The sequence below is a fragment of the Cervus elaphus genome, chromosome 5, assembly GCF_910594005.1.
Source record: "Cervus elaphus chromosome 5, mCerEla1.1, whole genome shotgun sequence".
Lineage (NCBI taxonomy): Eukaryota > Metazoa > Chordata > Mammalia > Artiodactyla > Cervidae > Cervus > Cervus elaphus.
The window spans coordinates 10276020-10301422 of NC_057819.1; the positions used below are offsets into that span (position 1 = coordinate 10276020).

Consider the following 25403-nt stretch of genomic DNA (forward strand, 5'->3'; position numbering starts at 1 on the left):
GGTGGGCGGAGGCCTCCGGGGATCTCCTCTCCCTTCAGTGCAGGGATCCTTGGCTGGCCGGACTCTCCCCTGGACGCCAGTCCGGGTGCCTTGCTGAACGGACGCCTCTTGCAACAACAGCAAGACCCTTTAGAGCATGTGGGCTGTAAACTGAGCCTGAAGCTGCCTCTCGGGTTGTTGGGAAGCCAAGTGATGTGGGCGTGGGAGTGCTCAGCACACAGCCGACAGACCCTCCGAGACATCCGTCTGTTATTCATTGCACCCCCCTTTTCCCACCTCGACACCCCCTATGACTCCCTGGGTACCCCCCCACCGCCCCGGCATCTCCCATCAGTGTCGACATGCCTGGATGTGACCTATCCATAGATACACCCGAATCTGCTTTCCTTCTGGTTTCTCCACCGCCCCCCCCGCCCCCCCCCCATGCCGTTTGTCCTTCCTAACTTCTTTCTTTCTTGAACACACCCTGTGGCAGGCGGGACCTCAGTTCCCCAACCAGAGATCAAACCCGCACCCCCTGCGTTGGAAAGCAGAGTCTTGACCACCGGACCTCAAGAGAAGTGCCCCTGCGACTTCTTTAGTTTCCTCCCTGTCCTGTTTGCAGTGCAGCCTGGGCCATTCTTCCACGTTTTGCTCTTTGGCTGAGAGTGCATCCCACTCTGTAGCATCCGTATTTCCCCCTCCCTTCCTTAAATCTGCTTCTCTGAAGATCCCCCATTCTCCAAAGAACCATCCTCCGTGGCCCCTCAGCCTCCTTCCCCACCTCTTTCTCTGATCCCTTTTTGGGGGAACACCAGTGCATTTTTGTGAAGGCTTTTTCTGGGCCCCCTGTTTCTCTCCTAGGTATCCAGGTCAGTTTATCTACTTGCGTGACCTGTTTTATCACTTGAATGCTGGTGATGCCTAAATTTATATTTCCACCCCTGACGTGGATTCTATTGTCCAGATTCTTCCGGTCTGCACGCCAGCAAAGATCCAACTCATTTCCTTCTCACTCTCTCTTCGCCGCCTCAGTCTATTGTCCGCTCTGTTTTCGTCCCCTCCCTTCTCTTGGCCTGTGTTAAACTCTTTCTGCAACATTTTACAGTTTAGAAAACATGTTTATGTGCTTCATCATCACTGATGATTCTGACAGAAGCCCTTTGGGGTAAGCGGTGGTTTCCCCATTTTACAAATGAGGAAGCTAAACTGCAGCCCGGGGCACAGAGGAAGGGGACACTCCCAAGTGTCACCACAGATAGTGTTGCGAGAGCTTGATCTTAGGTCTTCGAGTGCCCCAGCCAGTTCTCTTTTTGGTCTTTCAATGCTGGAAGCCTGAAGGCAGGGATGGGAAGTCAGAGGTTGCATGTGGCCTGCAGACCCGTGTCACTCGGCCTTCATAGTATTTAAACACATTCAGAATTAGACACCAGCGGTGAAAGTATCAGGAGATGGCACCTCAAAACCCATAGGCTGTTTTTTCTTTTGGAAACTCAAGAGTTGGTGACACTGGACGCCCATCCTCCGTGGCACTGCTGGGTTGAACTCGACAGCTCCGGCTCTTGCAGCGCCTCTCTCTCTTGCCTGCAGCAGGCCTGCTTTGAAAAGTTCTGAAAATGCTCTCTCTTTTTTAAAAAAATGTATTTATTTATTTCTGGCTGCTCTGAGTTTTTGTTGCTGTTCTCGATCTTTCTCTAGCCGTGGTGGCTTCTCTCGTTGCAGAGCGCAGGCTCTACCATGCACGCTTCAGTAGCTGCAGCCCGTGGGCTCAGTTGCCCCACGGCATGTGGGATCTTCCCTAGACCAGGGATCAAACCCATGTCCCCTACATTGGCAGGCAGATTCTTAATCACTCGACCACCAGGGAAGTCCCTAAAAATGCTGTCTTCCTGCCCTCCATTTATGGCAAACACGCAGTTGCCAAATCTAGGGGATTTCTTGAACTCCATTCTGTGACTTAGGTTTGATTTCTCACCACTCCAAGCACTTAGCTCTGCCTGGGGTCTGGACCCTTGTCCATGTGGCAGAAAATAACCCCCTGACCTATCCATCTCCTTTCTCCCTCTTTAAGGTCTCAGTTGCAGGCACTTTTTTAGGGAAGTTTTTTTTTTTTCCTTTCCAGTTGAAACTAGCCAACCTCTTGACCCTCCCACTTGCCTGTAACTTCACAGATCTGTGTCCATTGGGCTTTTCCCCTTGTGTTTCCCCCTCTACCCTGTAAGCCCCTTGAAGACAGGGATCTCACCTGCCATTCAAGCATCCCTGACCTCCAAATGTGGCTCGGTTCTCTCTGTGGTTGCCTAATAAGTTGTTTTTTTTCTAAGTTTTTTTTGTTGTTATGTGAGCCATTTTTAAAATTTTCATTGAATTTGTTACAATATCGCTTCTGTTTTATGTTTTGGTCCTTTGGCCACGAAGCATGTGGGATCTGAGCTCTCCGACCAGGGGTTGAAACCCACGCTGCCTGCCCTGGAAGGCGAAACCTTCCTTAACCACTGGACCGCCAGGGAAGCCCTACCCTATTAAGTATTTAACGGTGGTCGATGATGAAATGGGTTTGAACTGTGGACCCCCACCAAGATGCTGATCCTCCATCAAAACACTGCCTCTGCTGGAGAATCTGAGCATGAAGCCCTCTGGGTTTCAAGCAGGTGGGGAGGCCACCCGGAGCCCCGGGGCAGAACGCAGGGTCCCCCATCAGCCCCTCGTGTCCCCGCTCTGTATCCCTGCTGCCACTTGCCAACTGCGTGACCTGGACAGGTCACCTGACACCCTGAGCATCAGTCCCCTCATCTGTGAAACAGGTGCATTTCCTGAAATGCGGTAAAGTGCTCAGTAAATGGTAACGATGATTCTTTTTCATCCCTGGAATAATCTAGTCATGGGTCGCTGGGGCAGGACAGGGTTCGGCTCTCTCTGTCACTTTCCCACCTGCTTTCACAGCCTGCTGTCTGCTACCTGTGTCCGCTGTGGCCTTGAGGTGGCATTCAGAGCCCTGGACAGCCATTCAGCCAGGGCCTGGAGGAGGCACCCTGAGTTCTGTTGACTCCCTCGGCAGTGTGATCGGAGGACCGTTCGTGGCCCCATGGGGTGACTGACGCATGTTTGGGGCTCTGCAAATGACATGGTCAGTGCTAGTGCTGGTGGCGTTAGGCTGGGTTTTGGTTATATGACGTCTCACTTCCCCGAGCCTCTTTGGTGGCTTTGAGGAGAAAGCGGTGGGGAGGAGGTTGTTTGGTGGCTTGGTTTGTTTGATTGCTCATGTAAGGCAAGAATTTGAGAGCCGCTCTGAGGCCAGCCCTGGGCTCCTCCCAGAACTTGCGGGCCTTACGCTGGCCAAGGCAGGCCATGAAGGATGCTCAGTAGCATCTCCAAGGCCTCCCAGGATGGGTCCAGGCCAGTGAGGCTCCTAGGAACAGTAGAACAGGAGAGTTTCTGGGCTGGAAACTGTGGCTTTTGTCAGTGGAGTGGGCTTAGTTCCTGGACTGCCCCCTGCCTGCCTTTCTACCCTTTTAGGGGCAGTTGCTATGTTGGATCCCGGGTCCCCCCTCATCTGGGGTGTGGAGCGGCTCAGAGAGTCCTGGCGAGGCTTCTTCCTCGCTCTCTGTTTCCAGGAATATTACTCTTCTTCTTCGGGTGGAAATGGGCGTGTCCCACACAGCCTGCGCTTGGCTTCCTCCAGGTTTACCGTTTGTCCCGTGGACGCCCGGCCCTGCTGGCTGGCCTGGGTTGGTTCTCAGCACGGTTGAGCTGTAGGACAGCCAAATCGGGCTGGCCCCTCTGGGGCGGGTGTGAAGGAGGAGCAGCCACAGCACCTGGAAAACGACCCTCGGGCCTCAGGGACCTGACCTGGTGCCCCCACCCCCCTGCTCACTTGGTCACCTGATGCTCATCCTGGAAAGTCCTCTGTTCCCACAAGTGGACGTGTGGTTTTCTCACCATCTGGCGGAGCACCAGCTTAGCTACATCCTGAGGGCGAGGGAGCTGTTGCAAGAGCTGTGGCCTTGCTTTCTCCCTGTCTCAACCCCTCAGGTGGTTTCTTCTGCCGTGTCTTGAACTTCCCAAGAATCCTCGCCCCTACCCTGTCTGGACAGCTGCACCAGAAGTCTTTTTTTGTTTGTTTTTGGCCTGGTGTGCTGACGCCACAAGCAAGCTGGGAATGAAGAGGAGGGTCACCTGGAGGTGGTGGTCATGCTCCCTGTGATCCCTTGTGGTCATCTGTCCCCAAACATCCTGTTTGCACCCTTAGTGCAGCGGGAGCACGGGCCTGGAACCAGCTGCTATCTGTTGGCCTGACCTCGGGCAGAGGCGTGGGCCCAGGGCTGTCACAGCTCATCTGCCTCTGGGGGACGCTGGGCTGTGTGGTCCTGGGCTGTTGATGGTGTTGGTGGTAGCAGCTTTTTTTTCACCAGCTTGGGCTTTGTCCCGGCTCTGCCCTTTCTCTTCTCGCTGCTTCTACTGCCTGTGAAAGTTTTTCTTCCAAATGTTCTACTGGGCGTGACCAGTGGCCACTCCCTTCCCTGTGGTTCTGGGCCGATTCAGTCTTTCTTAGACTCCTACACTTCTAGAGTGGAAGGGGCCTTTGGATGTCACCCACTCCTGTGGTTGGGGCTTTCTGCCCATCACTTCTTCCCTCGGAGCTGCTCACTTTGTTTATATATTGAGCTTCCATCGGAGGCTGCAATTGCAAAATGGGTTTTGTGGTTTTTCAAAAATTTAAAAATAAGAACATAGAAACGTTGGAAAATGACTTATGAGGTTCAGCCCACCTGTTTTTACAGAGTGACAGACTGAAATTCTCCAAGGAGAAAGCACTTGCCTAGGACACTTAGTAGCAGAACAAGGCTGTGTTTTGTTTTGTTTTTTTCCCCCTCTCTAGCCCATTTTTGGGGGTATGTCTGGGGTCCTAGTCTTCTTTCTAGAACCACACAGTTGCCACAGTGTGGCCTCAGGCCTTGTTTTTTTTTCTTGTCTCTTTTCTAGAGATCTTTCTAATATCATTATGTGTCTGATACTGTTACTTTGTAAAAGTTCTTATGTCAGAGAAGATACATACTTATTGTAAAAACAAAAAAAGAGGAAGGTACAGAAGTGAAAGTCATTCCTTCCTCCCTGCTCCAGGGATAACTTGTTAATAGTTCGGTGTGTATCTTACCCACCCATCTCCTATATATTTATAAATATGTAGGCATGCATGTAATATACATACCTTCATTTTTTTTAAAAGCCCAGGTGAAAATCACATAACATAAAATTAGCCACTTTAAAGTATACAGTTCAATGGTATTTAGTACATTTCGTACAAGTTGTGCAGTCATTGTCTCTGTCCAGTTCAGAACATTTTCATCATCACCAAAGGAGTCCACATACCCTTTTTTAAAAATTTATTTATTTGCTGTCTTAGTTGCGGCATGTGGGATCTAGTTCCCTGATTAGGGATTGAACCTGAGCCCCCTGCATCTCCGGAGCACAGAGCCTTAGCCACTGGACCACCAGGGAAGTCCTTTGGGTTATTTTCCTAATAGAGAGTTGAATTCTCCAGCTATGATTGTGGATTTATCTTTTTATTTCTGTTGATTTTAGCTTCATCTAGTTTGAAGCTCAGTTATTGGATGTATGTGTGTTTAGGACTATTAAATGTTCATGACAAATTGACCTTTTATCATCACGGAGGGTCTTTATCTCTAATAATATTCCTGTCTGGAAGTCCATGTTGTCTGGTATTAATGGAACCACTCCAACTTTCTTGATACTAGTGTGAGTGTGGTATCTTTTCCCCCATCATTTTATACTTCTCAGACTGGTAGGAACTGTTTAACTGTGTCTTTCTAAAGTGTTTCTTATAAATATCCTATTTCGAATCTTGCATTTTTATCCAGTCTGACAATCTCTACTTTTTAATTGGAAACGTATAGACCTTCTAACATTTAAAGTAATTATTCACTTGATTGGGTGTAAGTCTGCCATCTTGCTACTTATTTTGTGTTTCTACCGTTTGTTCTTGTTATTTGTTTTTTAGCATTTGTTTATTTTGTCAGTTTTTGGCTGTGCTGGGTCTTCGTTGCTGTGTGGGCTTTTCTCTAGTTGCAGCAAGCTGGGGCTCGCTCTCCAGTTGCGATTCGTGAGCTTCTCGTTGCGGTGGCTTCTTGTTGCTGAGCACAGGCACTACTGAAGTCTCGTGGGCTTCAGAAGCTGTGGCTCTTGGGCTGTAGAGCGCGGGCTCAATACTCGTGGTGCACTGCCCTGCGTCATGTGGAATCTTCCCGGGTCAGGGATCAACCTCATGTCTCCTGCGTTGGGAGGCGGATTCTTTACCACTGAGCCACCAGGGACGTCCCTCTACTATTTTTATGAATTCTTTTTTCTTTTCTTGCCTCCTTTTGGATTCGTTGAGTATATTAAGTCCAAAGAAATTAACAAAAATATTTGCAAAACCGTATCTTTCCCCCCTCCCCTCTCTTTCAGTTTCTCTTCCAAAAACTTGCCATCCGCTCTCTTTCGCTGGCAAGTCGCCCCTGCCTGTGAGGCTTCCGTCTGCATCGCTAATCCCTGCGTGCCTTTTTGGCTGTCTCATCCGCGCCTGGGTGCTGATAATCAATGATGCTCTCAGCTGCCCCAGCTACAGAGCCCCGTGGCTGGTGTTGCTAACACATTCCAGTGGCCCAGGGGTCAGAAAATCAGCACGTTCCTGCCTCCCCTGTCCCCTGGGAAGAGGTGTGACAGACAGGAGCAGGTCCGCAGGACACCGAGGCTGCGGGCCACCCTGTTCCTCCCCGCCCTCCAGCGCCAAGTGAAAGTGGCCACCCGCCCCAGGGCCGGGCTGCCCCGGGTACCAGCTTCCCCCCAGGCCAGCTGCCTCGCTTCCGCCGGCCAGCACCCCCTCCCTGACCTGCCCTCCCCCACCCACAGAGGAAGCCAGACTGGCCACACAGTGAGCTGAAGCCTTAAGTACCCACCGGGGGCTGCTCTGCTCAGGCCACAGAGTCCTGTGCGGTGCTCCTTTGATTTTGTTCTTTCTTTTCTTTTTTTCTTTAAAGGGCAGGAGTGGGGCCGGTTGGGGAGGGGTGGTGGTAACTAGATCCCAGTAGAGGGAGATTTCTTGGGATGGAAGGGGAGGAAGGGCTGGGGTCCTGCTGCTCTTGTCCCCACCCCCGCCGCTGCTGTTGTGCTTGGCTGGTCGTGAGCGCTCACCCGAAGCCAGGAGTGGCATGGACTGCGGGGGTGAGCAGGTCTTGGTGATGGACGGGGGCTTGGCATGGCTCTGCTGGAGGCACGGAGGTGAAGATGGGTGGAGACAGTCCGCCTGCCCTCGATAGACTGGTAAACTGTCACAGACTGGTGGGACCGAGGCACTCTGGCCGACAGCTTCTGCCGGTCTGATTCGTGCTCCCGTAGGGGATGTGCACGGTGCTTTGGGAACTCAAAGGAGAGGGGCTTGGAATTCTGTGCTGGGATGTAGTCATGGAGGGCTTCTTGGAGGAAATGGTACCCTAAACTGACTATTTGATGTGGTTTATTTATTTCCTTATTTTGTATTTCTTTTAAAAAAATATTTCATCATTCTCATTGCTGTTTTTATTTTTTGGCTGTGCCATGTGGGATCTTAGTTCCCCGACCAGAGATCGAACTGGTGCCCCCTGCCCTGGAAGCACAGAGTGCTAACCGTTGGACCATCGTGGAAGTCCCTAATGTGTGTTTTTTTTAGCTGGAGTCTTGACTTTTAGGAAAGCCTCAAACTTTCGTCGTTTATGTAAATCACAAGGATTTCTATAATAAGATATGGGAATCTCTTACAGAAGTGCTGTAAAACTTGTACCTTGTGGGGTAGCCATCCCTGAATAAGCGTTGTTTTCTCTCTTTCAACAGCGTCACCCATGAAGCATATGTTTGACTTTCTTTTTTAACGTTTCATATGAAAACGACAGACTACCTTAATTTGTGTGTGCTTCCTCATTGTAAATAGGCTTGCTTCCTCTCTGGATATTTTTGTGCCTCCATGTTCTACTCATTAACTACTTTTGAAGTTTTAATCTATATTATTTCTACTTTGTTTTGTGTACAAGGGGGAAAATGAAAAAGCTGGGATCCCCTTATCCCCCCAAATGCTTATTTCCCACACTAAGATTTCGGAAGCTCTTACAAAAGAGGCACCCCCCTCCCCAGCATGAAAACCATGCATTCCTTTTTGTTTAGGTAGGCAGGGCGGATCCTCTTTATCCTCGGGTTGCAGAAGAGGAAACTGAAGTCTTGAGGAGTCTCAGGGGATTTATCCTGGTAAAGAAGACAGGAGGGTGGTCTAGGCGGCTGGTGCTACGAGTGCAGAGGCCCAGAGGAGGAGGCTTTGTGTGTGTGACGATGAATTCATGGGCTCTGCTTTGGCACCGTTTGTCATCCGGTTGGATCTTACAGGCTCATCAAACTCAGCTTTGAGCCGCGAGGCCACTGACAGCCTCTAACCTTTGCTTCTTCGGTGGAATGACCTTTTTGGGTGGACTCAGCATGGCAGTTGGAATGGAGCCGGTCTCTGGGACCCCCAGTCAGGTGTAGAGCCTCTGTTGGGGCAGAATTCTTTCCCGGGCTGAGATTTCAGTGTCCCGGGCCCGCCGGCCCCAGCAGTGAGCCCAAGTGCTTGTGTGACAGGAAGGACCTGGTTCCTGTGATAACACGCCGGATCTGGCCCCTCTTCCGGAGGGGAGCCACTGTGGGGATGGAGCTGGCTTTTATTTGGATCCCAGGGCTGGACTTGGGCCCTGGGGAGCAGGCCGAGGGAGGGGTGAGCACCCCGAGAATTCCCCGAGCCGGCTGCATGCAGTGCATGGCCTTCCCACACCCGGCCAGAGCACACAGGCGTGCCCCGTCCCCAAACCTCTGCTTCCTGGGCCCCGGAGAGATTCAGAGGCGGCTTGGCCAGGGGAAAGGAAAGACCTGGGGCCCTGCCTGTCCTAGGTTGTCGCCTGCCCCTGTCACCCCGACCCTGCTGTGCGCCTTCCTCCCCACGGCCCTGCCCCTCCTCCCACCTGCCCTTCTCATCTGGTGGCTGGCCTGTCCGCCTGCAGGAAACAAACGTGGGAGGCATCCTGTTCTCTCTCCTCACAGCCGCTCAGTTACCAGGTCGCCTGGATTTCGCCTAGTTTTATTTAGAGCATTGAGGCTCCCAGGCAGCCTCGGGCGCACCCCGCCTCCCTCGGGGCTCCCTGCACCCGCTGATGCACCAACACAAGCCTGGTCCTGTCGTTCCCTGGTAGGTCCAGACTCCACAGCACCTCCTGCTCCCCTCTTTCCCCAAGCTGGGACTTGCGTGCTCTTGCCTGTCTGCCTGGCTGCGGCTCCCCTCTGCCTCTCTTCCTCCCTGTTCCTGCCTGGGAAGGAAAAAGCCTGCTCCCTCCCTTGGCCCCGTTATGCCGGTCCCCCACTCCTTAGCGCTCTGTGGGGTCAGACACTGTGTGCCGCCCAGCGTGCAGAACCTCAGCTCCCCGACCAGAGATCGAACCTGCGCCCCCTGCGGTGGAAGCACGGAGTCTTAACCGCTGGGCCACCAGGGAAGTCCCCGGACACTGTACTTCTGTCACCTCTGTGCCCAGCGTGGTGTTTCTAGACACTTGTCAGGGCCACCAGAGGTGAAGGTGAGGCAGCTCCCAGGGAGAGGGATGGAAGGGCAGGAGGAGGCGAGTTCTGGGGAACCCCCCTCCCCCCTGTGGTGTTAGAGGCTGTTTTCAGACCCAGTCCACAGATGTGGGGACTGAGCTCAAAGAGGTGCGGTGCCAGCAAGCGACAGAGCCAGGATTACAACCGCAGTTGCTCAGCTACAAAACTCACACTGCCTTCTTGTGGCAAACTCACATACTCGCTGAGGCCAGTGGGTGTTACGAATAAGTGGAGTAGGCCAGAAAGGAAGGGTGCTAGATTTCAAGAGACAGCCACTGGTGGCTCTGCAGGAAAGTAGACATGAACTGCTAGCTCTTGTGACCCCTCCTGGGAAGCCAGACACATTCTGGCTTTTGTGTGAAACCTCTCAGTTTCTTAAGACTAACTCAGATTTCTTTAAAAAGCACAAGCAGACTTCCCTGGCGGTCCAGTGTTTGGGGCTCTGTGTTTCCACCGCAGGCAGCATGGGTTCAATCCCTGCTCAGGGCACTAAGATCCCACAGTGAAAGGAAAACAAGCACAAACACATCCAGGGGCTTGTGTGGCCGGCTGCAGCCTTCATGCCTCAGGCCGGTGGTCTCTGCCATGTTCTCTGTTGCCTCCTTGAACCGGCGCCCACCTTCCCTGGTCCTGCTGCCTCTAGAATTTTCTCTGGAGGGAGAAGAATCAGGGTTCCTGACTTGAAAGAGCTGTTGTGAGATAATCTGGGCCAACCCTTTGCTATTTATGATTCCTGTTTCACCAAAAAGATAGGTGGGTGCAGACAAGTAAGGCCCTGTGGAATCAGTCTGTGCTCCCCAGCCGGAGCCGCCCCCGGGCCGCGCACACCTCCTCCCATCTGCCACTGTCTGCCACCACACACTGAGCTGCCAGTGGCCCTCAGGGGGGCACCGGCCCTGGGACCTTCCCTCAGAGGACCCGGACGTCAGCCGAGGGCACCAGGGCTGTGCTGTGAGCCTGGTTGTTGGAGTTTGTCCCTTCCACGTGGAAACAGGCGTCCTTGTTCACAGCCAGTGAAAGCTGACTCCTCTCATCCCAGCTCCTGTCTCAACTGGGTGTGGGGTGGGACGGTGGAGTGGGGTCAGGCACCCCTTCTGCTTATAGGCAACCCCCCCACCCCACCCCGATTTCCTGCCAGGGAGGGTTTCCACAGAGGAAGACGTCACAGTTCAGGGTACAGCAGGAGGGGTGGATGCAGACAGAGAATTGTGCTTATTTTTTTTGTGTGTGTGTAATTTTTCTTTTTTGATTGAGGTGTGGTTGCTTTACAGCATTTCAGGTATATAGCACAGTGATTTAGTTATATACTCTTTTTCAGATTCGTTTCCAGGATAGGTTATTGCAAGATACTGAACATAGTTCCCCTGTACCATATAGCGGGTGCCGAGTCGGTCATCGTGTCCGTCTCGTTGCGACCCCATGAGTCCGTGGGCCGCCAGGCTCCTCTGTCGGTGGGATTTCCCAGGCAAGAGTACTGGAGTGGGTTGCCATTCCCTTCTCCAGGGGGCCCTTTTTAACCCCTTTTATATTATAGTGGTGTGGATCTGTTCACCCCAGACTTATCCCTCTCCCGCTTTCTCCTCTGGTAACCATGCGGAGACCCGCACTTTTGGAAAGGAGAAACAGGCGGTGTTAAAGAGGACAGGAGTGGCTGTGCTTGATCAACGCGCCGCCTTCCTGGGTGACCACTTCCTTTCTGGACAGTGGTGGACAGGAGCAGAGGCAGCAGCCCCAGCGGGCAGTTCTGTCCAGATCGAGGGTGGCCTAGTTAACCGCAAGGCTCCCCAGTCTCCTGTGCAGTTGTTCAGGGGCAGGGGCACAGCAGTTCTTGTCCTGTGCATTCTCTGCAAGTATAGACCAGCCTCGTCCAGGGCAGCTGTGTGCAGCCAACACCGCCCCCTCAACACACACACACACACACACACACCCACACCCACACGCAGTGCACAGTACCCCGCTGGGCTGAGTGCGCAGTGAGAGATCCAGTGGTCCTGGCTTGGGCTGCCCCCTGCTCCGCCTTGGGTGGCCCTTCTCCTTGGCCCCCTCAGAATAAGAAAGCGTTCTCCGCAAACTGCAGAACCTAGCATCCTGCGGAATGAATGATAGAAATGGTCTCCCTGAACCGTCATCCCCAAAAGAGAGTCTCTGACTTCCAAACAAACTTCTGGAATACTCTGGTGTGAGGATGTTTGGGGGCTTCCTGCGTAATGTTTCGGGGCATTACGGTTGGTGCCTGCTCTTGCCACCTGTCCTGGCTCTGCTGGGTTTTGGGTTTCCAGAGCCCCAGATGTCTCCTCCACTAAAATCCAAACCAGGGCTGAGATGGATCCTCCCCTGCCATTCATCTCCTGATGTCACCAGCTGGGCGTGATGGAGGGAGGCCAGCCTCGCCAAGCCGAGCAGAGCCCTTGGACCCTGTCTGTTTCATGATCTCCGGGGCACAGACGGCCCTGATAATTCTCCCGTGAGACCTGTCGTCTGCTTGGCTGCCTGCCTCCGCTCTGGAGTTTCTTGCTGGTGGACTACAGGGTCTTCCCTCCCCGTCCTCCTCCTCTGTTCCTTGATGTCCCTACTTGTGAGCCCTGCAAGCGAGACCAACAGTCCACAGGGGTCCCTCCCTCCCTGAGAAGGACCCTCAGCAAAGTCTTTCCCTCTTTTTTCACTCTTGCGGTTTCACAGTGTGACTGGTTAGCGGCCTCCATCCGCTCCCTCCCCATCCAGGAAGAGGCGGGTTTCCCAGTGCAGAGAGTGGACAGGGATCTGGGCTTCCAGAGAAATCTGCCTTGCCCTTCTCAGGGCGGTGGCTGGAGGCATCTCTCCTCTGTAGATCAGTGACGCTGGAGGGACTGGGACAAGACCCGGGGCTCCTCCCTTTCTAGGGAGGTGCCAACAGGCGGTCAGCTGGCCAGAGAATTTTGTCTTGCCCCAAACCAAGCAGATGGCTTCCAAATTGGTGAGACTGGGAAAACCAGGGCTGGATGGCACAGACACTTCTAGGGAAACAAGAGTGTCATTGAGGTCACCTGTGGGCTGGTTGGCCCTGGCTCTTTCTTGGCCCATCTGCCCCTTTGTCTCTGCTCTTGACTTTCTCAGATAGTGGTTCCAACGGTGCTCTGCAGAGTCACACCCTCCAGATGGTAGATAAGGATCATGAGCTGCCCGTCCTTCTTCCGGAGGGCGCTGCCTGGCGTTCCGAGCCCATCCCAGCCCTTTTTCACCCTCAAGAAATCATGTTGGGACACACGTAGGTGGGGCCAATGGTCGTGAACCCGCTGCCAGTGTATTCTCGAAAAGTAAAAGCAGAGAAAGTAGCAGGAGTCCGTGCTCCGTGATCCTGAGCTTCAGACAGGTGTGTGCGGACAGCACAGCTCAGGCTGATCGATCCCACATCACGCGCGAGATTCTTTGTCCCTCTTTTAGTTGGCTGTCTGGTGCCTTCAGAGGAGCCCTGCCTGCCTGCCTGCCTGTGTCCTGATGATTCTCCTGCTTCCTCTCCCTGCTTCTGGTGGAGGCTGGGGAGCCTCTGACCTCTCTGATCTCTCCCGGACCCCTCCCCTCCCTCTGTCCAGATGAGAAGAGGGCGGAGGTCAGCGCCCACCCCTGGGGCAGCCCCGTCTTGGGTCATGATGTTCCATCATGACTAGTGGGTATGGCATGGTGGTGGTGGTAATGGGAACACTCTTGCAAGTAGACAACCCCCCCAGCCCCCAGGCAGCAAGTTAGAACTGGGAGGTCCCTGTGCCACGCCGAGGGGCTCACCTGTAGCTCAGGATCCTGCCCTGGCGGGGGAAGACAAGAAGGGAGGCCCAGAGCAGGGGCCTCCAGCAGGGGTGCGGGTGGAGGGGCACCCCAGCGGCCGGGCTCCTTGGACGGCTCCAGCGGCGGCGCTGGAGACGGGCGCTTCGGAGAGTGGCGACAGGCGGAAGGAGGGACAGCTGAGCGCGCCGTTCCCCTCCCGGTGGGGTGTTACGGAAAGACTGACAGTGAGCTCTGTGGCCAGGCAGAGCTGTCCCTGTGGGCTTGAGGACTCCGCCAGGCTGCTGAACACACTCCTCAGATGTCTCTGAGCCTCCTTGTTCTGCTCCGTAAAATGGGGGCAGTGCCCTCTGCCCGTGCCCGGAGCCCCACCCCCCGTCTGAGCGCCCTTCAGGTTACGCAGCGCTGGCTTTGGGTCCCCCTGGGGCACTCGGCAGGCAGGGCTTTGAGCGTTGGTGGCAGGGGAAGGGGCCGCCCTGCCCTGGGCTCCTCCAGTTGTCCCAGTTCCAGGTTCAAAGGCACAGGGCAGCGGCCTGGGGGCAGGGCTGTGAAGCGCTGAAGCTTCTCCCCCGGGGCCTCTGTCCTGGTCCCGGGAGTGAGTTGGAGGCTCCTGGGCTCAGCTGATGTTCTCCGAGGAGGACTTGGAATGAACCCGAGGCACAGAGGGATGAGGTCAGTGGTTTTGCTCGGCAAGGAGGCCCGAGTCAGTGACAGACCTGTCACAGCTCCCGGGATTCCTGGCCGCAGTCCATGGCTCCGCCTCTTCCCCCCTCCCGTCCGTCCTCAGGGCGGGGCCGCGGGTTTCTTTCCTGAGTGTCTCCTCCTGTCCCAACGGGACGCTCGGGAGGTGTTCCCCCTGCCGGGTGGCTTTCGTATACTCATTGATTTCATTGATTTCCTTACCCTGCGCTCTGTGAGGTGTCTGAGCAACTAAAATCCAGAATTGCCACTGGGAGCAGGCTGAGAGTGCTGTGGATTTGAACGTGCCCCCCGCCGCCCCTCTGTACTTGGAGGCCCGTTCTGTCCACTCAGCCACACTGCCGTGCAAGCTGGGACGCCAGGAGGGGGCTTCAGAGAGCTGTGTGGTCAGCAGCCCAGCTCCCAGCTCCCAGCACCCCGTGGGCAGCCACGTCTGTGGTTCGCACAGGATGACTCCGCGGGCTGCTTAAATGTCTCCTGGGCCCTCACCACGAGCACGTGCAGAACGGGGCTTTGACGCCTGTTTTTAATCTCACAGTCCATCGGCATTTTGCCTCAGACTCCATAAAAGTAGCCTTTCCTAACAGTTTAATTTATATTTTGATCGCACAGGGTCTTCACTGCTGTGTGCACAGGGTTTCTCTGGTTGCGAGCGGGAGCGGCTCTTGGTTGCGGTGCGTGGGCTTCTCGTTTCGGTGGCGTCTCGTGTTGCGGAGCACGGGCTCTGGACACACGGGCGTCAGTAGTTGCAGCATGTGGGCTCAGTAATCGTGGCATGAGGGCTTAGTTACTCTGAGGCACGTGGAATCTTCCTGGCCCAGGGATTGAACCCGAGTCCCCTGCTTTGGCAGGCGGATTCCTGTCCACTGTACAGTAGCCCTTTAATTCAAGGCAGTGGTCTCAGTTTCTTGCTCCTGAGTCAGTTTGATCCTGAGACAGTGTTCTGGGTTTACCCCCAGCTGGCTCCTGGGCCCCTGGCCTCCACATACCCCCTGGGGGTATGGACATCCCTGTGGGGGGGGTGGGGGTGGGGTATATGTTCAGTATTGTGAATAAAGGCACACGGATGGGGAGAGGGAAGTGGGGGCCCAGTTTGGCTGCAGAGGCAGGTGGCGGTGAGCAGGCCGAGAAGGTAAAGGCTGTTGGGACTGTATTCTAAGAGACTCAAGGCCAGAATGCCAGCCCCAGGGGTTCCGATCTCGCCCTGCAGACAGAGAGGGTCATCAGTGGCTGGGCATCATGAGTCCCCCTTGCTTGACACACACTCAGTCACCGCCTGAGAGGCTCATGAAGGGCCTCGTGCCGTGGATCTGCAGAGCAGAAAGGAGGTTCCTGCCCTCAGAGGGCGAGCCGTCTAGTGGATGCACACGCAAAGGTGGGGTTTTCAAGAAGTTCACTCGGTGGCCTCTTCTGCAAGGGTTAGAGTCGGGGAACGCAGGGCAGGGGGCTGCCAGCAAGTTCGAGAAGGGGCCTAGCATGGTTTCGGTTGCCAGTCTAAGTGATTGGCTTCCTGTGATGAAAAGAAAGGGAGGCAAGTAAAGGGAAGAGGGGGGCTTCCCTAGTGGTCCAGTGGATAAAAATCTGCCTTCCAGTGCAGGGGGCGTGGGTTCGATCCCTGGTCTGGGAACTACGATCCCACATGCCCTGAGTTGCAGCCAAAAAGCGGGGGGAAAAAAAAGAAGAAAGGGGAGAGGCCCTATGGAGGAAGAACTGATGGTACTTGATAATGACTTGTGGGGAGCTAGGAAAGGACCCGCAGGCTATCACAGGTGCTACAGGAGAACAGGGAAAGGCTGGGAAGTGGCCCAGCTTCCAGAGTCGGGGAAGCAGGGACCTGTGCTGGGGCCACCGTGGGCCGTGTTCGTCAGTCAGAACTTGACTGGTGTAGAGTGGGTAACTAGCGCTATGAAATCCACAAACATCAGGAAAAGACTGCAGCTCGTTCCTGGAACACAGGCAAACTTTCGAACGTTCTGTTTGGGTCTCTGTAGGGTGGATGACTCACTGCAGAGCCCCTGCTAACCTCTGTTGATGATCAGCAGGAGTGGGAGGCCCTCGGAGCCGCCCTGCTCTGCAGCAGCCTGACATGCCTCGAAGAGCCCAGATTGCAAGCTTGGATGGGCTGGCTGTGCAATAGCTGAGAAAAACCCCGGCCTCTGAGCTTCCAGGGTCCGAGGCTGACTGTCTCACTAGTTGTATGTAAATCCACATGTCACCCTTTGAAGAAACGCGGGGTAGGCCTGGAGTCGGACCCTGGATGTGACCTTAGAAAAGTCCAGAGTCCCCGGGTCACCTGAGGAGGTGGATGAAATCTGACCAATGAAATGCATCCACGGGGTTGGGCCCCTCTGGGGGAGGGCGGGGCCAGCTGATGCTGGACCCTGAGAGGAGTTATTTCCAACAGAAACAAGACTTGGCGGTCCAGGCAGCCTGGACCTGCTGCAGTGCCCGTTGTGGGTGGTGGAGATGTGCAGTGTGTACCTGGGCGGCCTCTCCCACCTGCTGCTGCTCAGCCTGCTGGAGCCCCCTCAGATGGGGGAGCGCGGTGGCCGCCCGGGGCCGGGTCCCTGGTGCAGACGGGGCCTGGCTCGGTCGGCTTCTGCCTGGAGCTCGGGGTGGCCTCGGCCTTTGCGCCTTTATTCTCTGATTACCTGTGCTCTGTGACCTTGGGCGCCACCCAGGCACCCAGCTGAGAGTCGGCCTGCTTGCCTGCCAGCCTGCCTGCGCACTCTTGTTGAATCAGCCCGTGCAAGGAAGGGCAGGCGGGAAACCGTCCTCTGAGGCAGGTGGGAAGCCCAGGGAAGAGCCGCCTTCTCCACAGGGCCGCCTCCCACCTCTCGGGGCAGCAGCCTGGAAGACTCTGGCCTACTCCCCTGGTTTCCTGTGTGTCACCCCCAGCCCACACTTCCTTTGGGGCCAAGAGGAAAACGGCAGTTCCTGTTGAGTGAGGCATGAGTCAGCGGAGGGGAGCGGTGGCTGAGTCTTCATAACCTCCAGGCACAGCTATTAAATATTTAAATGACACTCCAGTATTGATCGCTTCTCTTCCTGGCCCCTTAGGGAGCGCAGTTTTGCTGTCTGGGATTCAGATAATAGCAGTATCTTGGATTTAGACAAACTCCGAAGAGCTCCAGGGAAATTCTCTATAAATCTCACCCTAGATTATATTGTCTCCTCCTCCTCAGAGCTTGCAGTCTGGCATGGGAGCCAATTGGGTCTGCTTATTTTAGGCCAGCTCAGTGACGGGCACCCAGCAGGCTGAGCACGCTGCTTTCTCTGGCTCACGGCTCCTTCTTCATCTTCTTCCTCCTCACCGTCCCGCCGTCTTTCAACCCTTCATGCTAGCTCCCTGGGATAGGGCACCCAGAGCTTAATTTCTTGGAGAGGAGGCCGTTGGTTGACAAGGACCCAGAACCCAGATCGGCAGGGGAAGGCCCCTCCGAGAGACTGTGTTCCTAGTCGGGTCCTAGCCCGGGCTTGCCGGGGCTGGGCGCTGCAGAGCGGACCTGGCTGAAATGGTAGGACTGGCCCTTCCTAGTCCCAGATCTGCCTGTCCTCCCAGGACAGTTATCAGGATAAATATACCCAGCTCCCCATTCCTGGGGAGTTACTCAGCGAGCAAAAGTGCCCCGCCGCCGTGGATTAGATTACCTCTGCCCCTGCTGCTCATGTGCTCAGGGCTGGGGGAGGGGAGACCCGCCCTCCTGCCGCTCGCCTTCCTAATCTGGAAGTCTGAGCAGAGGGGGCCGAGAGACGAGACCATCCCCTGGAAGGGAGCCGGCCCCGCTGTCCACGCGGCCCCTTCCTTAGGCAGGGCCCAGCCCTGCGCCCTGCTTGCATCCTGAGCTCTTGCGGCTTCTTCTCAGACCCTCGAGGTGACCAAGGCCGCCCCGGTGGTCAGCAGGGGCGGAAACCTCTCGCCTGGCGCTCTGAGCCCAGCAGGGTGGGCAGGCCGGAAGGCCGGGCCTCTCCAGGTCCGGCAGGGAAGGGACTTGCTGTCTGTGTGAGAGGCCGGGTCTCACCATAAATGGCGGGGAGGGACGGCTGGCCCTGGGCCGCTGGGACGGCCTGTACCGGAGCTCTCGGGGCAGGATCCACTCCACCCTCCCTCGGCTTCTCAGCTCCTAAGGAGACACCTGCCTGGGCCATGCAAGCTGAGTTAAAGTGGCCTGCAGAAAGAAGGTGGGTGAGCCGGGTCTTGGAACCGTCTTGTTCCTGCTGTGGGCCCCTCCTTGGCCAGGCCTTGAGAGTACGAGGCGCGTCAAGGTGGGGTCTTGCTGGTGGCCCAGGGACCTCGCCTCTTTTAAGTCGGCCTAGCGCTGGTATGGCAGGGGGTGGCCTGTGAACTCTGCGACGCGATGATGCCCCCATGAACCCGCCCCAATATGAAGACCCGCTGGGGTGGCTTCTCCCATCTCGACTTTGTTTCCCCACCCCCAAATGGTGCCGCTCACTGCTGACCCGAGATTGCAGATCCTTGGCCTTCAGGAGAGGGCCAGGGTGGGGAAGCGCTTTTCTCCTTTGCTTCCGGGCCCAACCATCCCTGTGGGCGCGAACTGCATTTGCCGAGTGTGTGTGTGTGTATGTGTGTTTGTCTGTCCATCCACCCGTCCGTCCCAGAGACTGTGCTAAAGCGGGCACGTTATATCTACTCCGTCCTGTAGTCCTTACTCCTGTGAGTCAAACGGCGAAATTCCCATTGGACAGACAAGAAAACTGAGGCACAGGAGCGGTTAAGCAGCCTGGCCTGGCCGAGCAGCTCGGCCATGGAGCAGAGTCTGTGTGACTCAGAACCATCCCCCCGTGTGAATTCTAACATCTAGCATCCTCAGAGCCTGGGATGGGGGCAATGATATCAGCTGGGCCCCCCCACTCCGCTGCCTCCCCCTCCAGGGATCACGGCTGGCCTTTTATCTCCACTCTCTGGCGTCCGGCCAGCTCCAGGCCTCTGATCTTGATAGTCATTATCGCATTCTAAGAAGTGGCCAGGCTTGGGTAGGAGGAAGGCAGGCTTGCGAAAGAGGCCTGGCTTGTCTTTAGACTCCACTTGGGGGTGGAGGTGCTTAATGGCTTCTCTTTAACTTCTTATTGGGTCAGCCCAGGCCCCAGGAGCTGCAGCCTGGGGGAGAGATCCCCTGTGTTGTGGGTGTCAGGGGATCCTCCCACCCCGGGGCCCCCCTCCCATCATCCCCACATGTCTGAGCTGGTTTGGGAATGTGAGTGGCCCTGGAATGCAGGCAGACCGGCCCCTGGGTCTCCTCCCTCCCAGGGCAGAGAGCCTGGACACCTGAGTGTTAACCCCCTCAGGGCGGCAGGCCCAGCGGCTCCCCCTCTGTCCTCAGGATTGTGCTCAGCTGGTGGTTACTGCAGCCAGCCGGCAGAAGGGCCTGTCACCTTGGCTTGGCTCTGGTGCGCTGTGCCCACCCAGACGCTTCCCTACCCCTGGGCAGCTCTCAGCCGAAGCCACCACCTCTCCGAGCCGCTGCTTAGGTGCAGCCACCGGGCCCTGGAAGCCAGGGCGTGTGCCTGTCTCTTTTGGGTCCCCGTGGGCTCTTGTGGCACTTTTGAGTCTCACCTTCAAGTGATATATGTGCCTGCAGGCTTGGCACACAGGCCCCGTTGTGCTCTTCCTTGCAGCCTGCTCCGTCCTTCCAGCTCAGTTAGGCCTTCCTGGCACTGAAACTTTCCCGGTGTGCCTGCCCTGGTGGCCAGCCAGGGGCTCCCGGGTCTTCCCCTGGCTCTAAAATTCCGGGATTGCAGCGCGGCTACCTTCGGTTACTCCCAGCCGTGGAGAGCCGATGGGTGAGTAGCGCCCCCTGGCGGGCAGTGGATGACAGTGCACACCCCTCCGCCGCCAGGGCGCCGCTGGCTGGCCTTTGCCTCTGGTGGCCTGGAGACTTAGCATTAACACCCTCCACCCACAGTGTCAAAAGGAGAGACTCAGAGACCCTCTCCTTGGATGGAAATGCCAGAGCCTGCATCAGCTGGTCCTCGAGGCAAAGCGCCTGCAGAATCTGGGGTGGTTTCCTCCAGAAGGGGACTGGAAAGCCCCCAGGAGAACTCCTTCCCCAGGGCAGCTGGGGCCCTCCTGCTGGCTCTGATTTGGCGCAGAGTGCTCACCTCTGGACCCAGAGGCTTAGTGGAGTTTGAGGCCTTCCTCAGCCCCAACTGCTTCAGATGCCGCCTCTGTGTGGATGAAAGGCAGCCTTCGAACATGTGGGAGGGAGGGTATCTTCTCCGACACCCTCTCCAGGGCGTTTGTTAAGCAATCTCTGAGCCTGCCCCTAGGGGATCCAGAGCTGGTGCCAGGCAGTAACTCTTGCTGAAAACTGGGGACCCCTGCCCAGACACCTTGGGGCGCTGCCTGCAGGCGGACTCCCTTGTCCCATCCTCCACCTGCTTCCTCTGTTTATTCAGGCAAGGGAGGAGTTTGCTGAACCTGCAAGAAGACTTTGGCCCGGCACCCTTGTGCAGCCTCTGGGGAGATAGCAGCCCCAGGAACCTGAAGTAGAGGCCAACGAGTACCCCTCCATGCCTCTTGTGTTCTCCGATCTTCCTTGAGGTGCCTGTGGGGGGTTTGGTGGAATCGGCGGCCACACGTGTCCCGTCCCTCCCTCAGACGCAAGTTTGGACAACGATGGGGCTCTTCTTTCTGACATCCACACATTTCACTTTGAGTGTTATTTTATTACTTTGCTTTTCTCTTCAAGGACGCCCTTTTCTTGTCCTGATCCTACCTTGTCCAGATCCTACCCATAGAGGACTTAGGAGGAGGAGTCAGCACTTGGCAGCCTCACCTGGCCTCCTTCGAGGAAAATCTTTTTTTTTTTGAATTTCTGAAGCAGATGACACGTGATGTTTGCAGCCCCTTCCCATGTCCTGTAGCGTCTGCTCTCCCATGTAAACCTTGCACCAGTGCTGTGAGGTGGGGGCCAGGTGATCTGCCCTGTGGCCGTGGGTAGTGTAGACAGAGGCCCAGGGACTGACCTCAGGTCTGGCTCGGCTCCGCAACCTGTGATCTTCCATCTCAATCCCCCAGGACTGCGCCTTCCAGCCCACAGATGTAGCTGTGTTGAAAAGAGCCTGTTTAAATCATAAACCAATCAGCCAGACTCAAAGTCAGCTCATGAACAAGGCGGGGGAAGGCATTTGGTGCAGGGGCGGCAGTGTCCCTAGCTCAGAAGCTTTGACAGGGAAGGTTCACCATCTGTCTTTGAGCGAGTGGAGCCCAAGAGACCGCGTTCAGGTCCAAGTGGCGTCCCTTCGGTCAGCTCAGACAGCGCGGGGGTGTGCCTCTACCTCTCTGAGCCTCAGTTTTGCCATCCGCGCTGGTGTGGTGTGAGGGGCAGGAGCGGCGACCAGGTGGCGCTCCCAGCGCGCGGTGGGCCTTTGAGCACGGCAGCTGCTCCCGTTACTTTTACCAGACTTGCACCTGTTGCCAGCTCTGGGGGGCTGGCTCTGTCTGTGGTGGAGACGGAGGGACCCCCACCCCGCTGCCGGCTTGGGCCCAGAGGAAGCCAGGACGCCTTATGGAGCCAAGGCACTGGGTGTGGCCGTGGAGAGGCCACTGGGATTGGCCCTGGAGGCTGGTTCCTTTTCCTCTGTTACCTAGACACACACTGACTCCCTCTAGTTCCGGTTTGCCACAGACAGGAAGTCAGGCGTCTTCCAAAGGACCTGGAGGGGGAGGGGGACCTGCAGGACCTGACCTTCCTTGGAACAAGCTTCTGATCATCAGGGGCAGGAGCCTGGGGTAGGTGGGGCCAGGCCAGCCTTGGGCGTCGGAGACCAGGGAAGGCAGCCGGGAGGCGGTGTGGGCCGCAGACCCAGGCCCTGGGCGAGGCCTTACTTCCTCCTCACGGCCTGTGAGCAGGGGTAGGGTTGGGGACGGGGTCACCAGGAAGGACCAGACTGGCGGCCCCGGAGCTTGGGCCCCGTCATTCAGGAAGCTGTGCCGTTTGAACCTGGCATCGTCCTGTGATCACTGCAGCCTCTTGCGGGCAGATTTTTGGGGTTTTTTTGGGGAGTCTCCGAGGAGTCATTCCTGTGACGCACTGGACTTCGTTATGCCGGCGACGGGCGGGGAGGCAGTCCTATCACCTCTTGAAGTCGGTTTCCCATCTGTAAAGGGAGGGTGGGAATTCTGGCCTCATAGAAGGGTTAACGGAGACCGTGGGTGCAGTGTGCCCAGCACCAAGCCTGTTATTAGTAAAGGGCCGTGAGCCAGCCATTGCTTTCCGAGGATGGTTATCACCAGGCCCCGACCCCAGCGGGTCAGCACTGGGGTGAGAGTGAGCTGGTCGGTGAGCACAGGGCAGGGCATGAGTGAGGGCATGGCACGTCGGGCCAGGCTGGGGGCGGCTGAGGGTCGCAGGAAGGGAGGATCCCCCCGCAGCTGTACCCTTCTTATCTCAGGAATGGGGAGATGCAGAGCCCCCCCGTTGGCTGCCTGATGCCCAGGTGATGGAAGCTCACCCTCAAGGCCGATCCGGCTCCCTCGCTGCTGGAGCCTCTGGGGCCAGGCTGCCTGCCAGCTTCTGCAGAAACAGCCTGCAGAGCAGTCCTGCCTGCTCCTCTCTGTGGAGGGGGTGGGGAGCAGCGTGCCAGCCTCGTCCCGGCCCCCACCTCCCCGGTAGCCCCGAGACTCGGGAGGAGCTTGGAGCCCGAGGTTCAGCTTCTACCTGGTCAGGAAGGCAGGTACTACCTCTCCAGGCTGTGGGCTGAGCCGGCTGAAGCTCCTGGGCATTTAAGTGGGGACCTGGCCCCTCCCTGTGACGTGAGGCCCCTCCCGCCCGGTCTCTCCGCCTTGCCCTGCGGAGTCAGGCAGGCATTTCTAACTCCCGGCCAGCCAGCCACACAGCCCTCTCGGGGAGGGAGCCCCAGTGCCCGGCTCCCAGAGGTAGGAGAGCCCCGGGGGGCGGCCCTGGAGCCCCCAGAGGGCCGCCTCCTTGGCCGGGAGCCGAGCTCTGGGCGCTGACCTGGCCAGGCTGGTCCGGGCTGGCACCTTTCTGCCCCGGGGCTGGTCTTTTCTCCCATGGGTGGGGCCAGTGCTCAGAAGTTGCTCGTTAACTCTCAGGTGCAGGCCAGGAAGGTGCCGGCCCTGGAGGCTGATTTCCCAGGATCCCTCTCCCTCACCCACTCCCCACTTGCTCTCTGCAGACGCCCTGCTGGCGGACCTGGAGTCCACGACCTCCCACATCTCCAAGCGGCCCGTGTTCTTGTCTGAGGAGACCCCCTACTCCTACCCGACTGGGAACCACACGTACCAGGAGATCGCCGTGCCGCCCCCCGTCCCACCGCCCCCATCCAGTGAGGCCCTCAACGGCACGGTCCTCGACCCCTTAGACCCCTGGCCAGCCAGCACCTCCCGATTCGCCCACCAGCAGGTAAGGTGGGGGATGGGGGGCACTCAGAAGTCAGCTTCGGGGCCAGTGGAGTGGGTCTGGCAGGGGCTCGGGGAGCCCAGGCAGGAAGCATCTGGCCCTCCCCACCCGACGCCACATGAAGGGACAGTGACCAAGCGTTAATCACCTGTCTCCTGGCCAGAGTGTGGAAACTCCCTGATGAGGCTGGCCGTGAGTGGGAGGCTCCCCGGGGTGACGCGGGCTGTTCCTTCTCCGCCCCCCCGCCCCCGGGGAGGCGCTGAGCACCGTTCTCCCCACAGTCTCAGTCCTCATCCCCCGTGTACGGCTCCCACGCCAAGACTTCCAGCGCCCCCAGCCCCCAGGACAGTGGCGGGCCCCCGTGTCCCCGAGCCGGCGAGGAAGATCACGTGTACAGGTGCCAGCCCCTCCCCCTGCCCGGGGGTCCCACACACCATGCTGGGCTGAGTCAGCCGAGGCTGGGCCAGGGCGCTGGAGGAGGGCGGGGGCTCCTCCCCGGGTCCTCGGGTTACCGCGGGAGGCGTGGTGTGGCCTTATCTGCCGGCCCCGTGCAGCCGCTGGGCTGGGTGTCATACCGCCCTGCGTGGAGGAAGGTTTAGGAACTGAAGCAACGCTTCCTTCCTCCTCTCTTCTCGCCACATCCCTTCCCCACGCTCCGTCCTTGGGCTGCTGGAGACTCGGATTCCCCCCGCACCCTGCCTGGTTCTCCTGGAGAATTTGGGGAGCTTCTCTCACCGCAGCCTTCCCTTTGCTTCTTGAAGCTTTCCCAATAAGCAGAAGTCAGCCGAGCCTTCGCCCACCGTCATGAGCGCCTCCTTGGGCAGCAACCTCTCTGAGCTCGACCGCCTGCTGCTAGAGCTGAACGCTGTGCAGCATAACCCCCCGGGCTTCCCCGCAGGTAGGACCGGGCCGGGGGGCCCCTTGCTGCTCCAAGCCCCCCTGCCGGCCTCAGGTCCCTGCGGGGCTCAGCTCTTCCCTTTCCTTCTCCCAAGATGAGGCCAACTCCAGCCCGCCGCTGCCGGGGGCTCTGAGCAGCCACTACGGCGTCCCGGAGAATAACAGCCCGCTGGGGGGTAAAGCCGGACCACTGACCAAAGAGAAGCCCAAGCGGAACGGCGGCCGGGGCCTGGAGGACTTGCGGCCCAGCGTGGAGAACCTCTTGGATGAGCTGGAGAGCTCCGTGCCCAGCCCCGTGTGAGTCTCCACCGGGCCCTCCCGGGCTGAAGCCCCTGCTGTTTGCCGGGCCCCGCACCAGGCCCTGGGGGACGGCAGTGAGTCACACAGACACAAGCCTGCCTTCAGCGAGCCACCGTCCCTCAGGGAGGACAGACCCTGGGGGCCCGGGGGCACCCCAGCCCAGCAGCTGTCGGTGCAGGCTTTTTATTTGTTTCTGGCTACACATGTGGCTTGTGGGATCTTAGTTCCCCGACCAGGGCTGGAACCTGTGGCCCCTGCAGTGGACCCCCAGGGAAGTCCCCCAGTGTAGGCTTCGGAGCCATGCAGTCGGGGCCACATCTTGGCTCTGCACTTACCGAGTGTCGTCTCTCAAGCCTTCGTTTTTCCATCTGTAGAAGGGAATAAAGGGAAGTGAGGTCGTGGGGATAAGACCCCCCGCCTCAGTGGGCTGAGACCTGATAAGACCCTTAGAACACATGTACCGAGTCCACGTGGTGAGCGCTTCCCCAGGGTCAGCTCTTCTCGGTATTTCCGCGTGGCTGGAACAGCCTCACGTGTGCGTCCAGCGTCGTGGAGGCTGCACAGGGTGCTGGGGCTTGTTGCATAGGCTGGCTTGAGCTTGGGCTTCTGGGAAAGGTGCCGTTTGAGCTGCCTTCTCCTTTCCCCCATCAGCTCCGCTTGGCACTCTGTCCCCCTGGCTGACAGAAGTGCCCCCCCCACCCCCCCCGCCCAGCCAGCGACGGGTCCCCAGGAGAGACTGGGAGC

General features: G+C 57.3%; 1 protein-coding gene and 1 long non-coding RNA gene across 10 annotated transcripts in view; one reads left to right on the forward strand and one right to left on the reverse strand.

Annotated features, from left to right (window-relative positions):
* The window catches only part of PXN (paxillin), a 42642-nt gene that overhangs the window by 7147 nt on the left and 10092 nt on the right, over positions 1 to 25403 (forward strand). For 6 of the 9 annotated variants that reach the window (XM_043901629.1, XM_043901630.1, XM_043901632.1 and 3 more), the window contains exons 2-5: positions 23239 to 23465; positions 23744 to 23859; positions 24224 to 24360; positions 24455 to 24656. In XM_043901629.1, the coding sequence (XP_043757564.1) occupies positions 23239 to 23465; positions 23744 to 23859; positions 24224 to 24360; positions 24455 to 24656 (682 nt within the window). Of the gene's footprint in view, positions 1 to 17800; positions 18262 to 22579; positions 22773 to 22899; positions 22979 to 23238; positions 23466 to 23743; positions 23860 to 24223; positions 24361 to 24454; positions 24657 to 25403 lie in introns of those variants that run through there. The other 3 variants (XM_043901634.1, XM_043901633.1, XM_043901635.1) reach the window with 3 other exon arrangements.
* Positions 23866 to 25250, reverse strand: LOC122693799. Its single transcript, XR_006341011.1, has 3 exons — positions 25121 to 25250; positions 24995 to 25027; positions 23866 to 24041 (listed from the first exon to the last, which is right to left on the reverse strand). It is a non-coding gene; the product is annotated as an uncharacterized LOC122693799 (long non-coding RNA).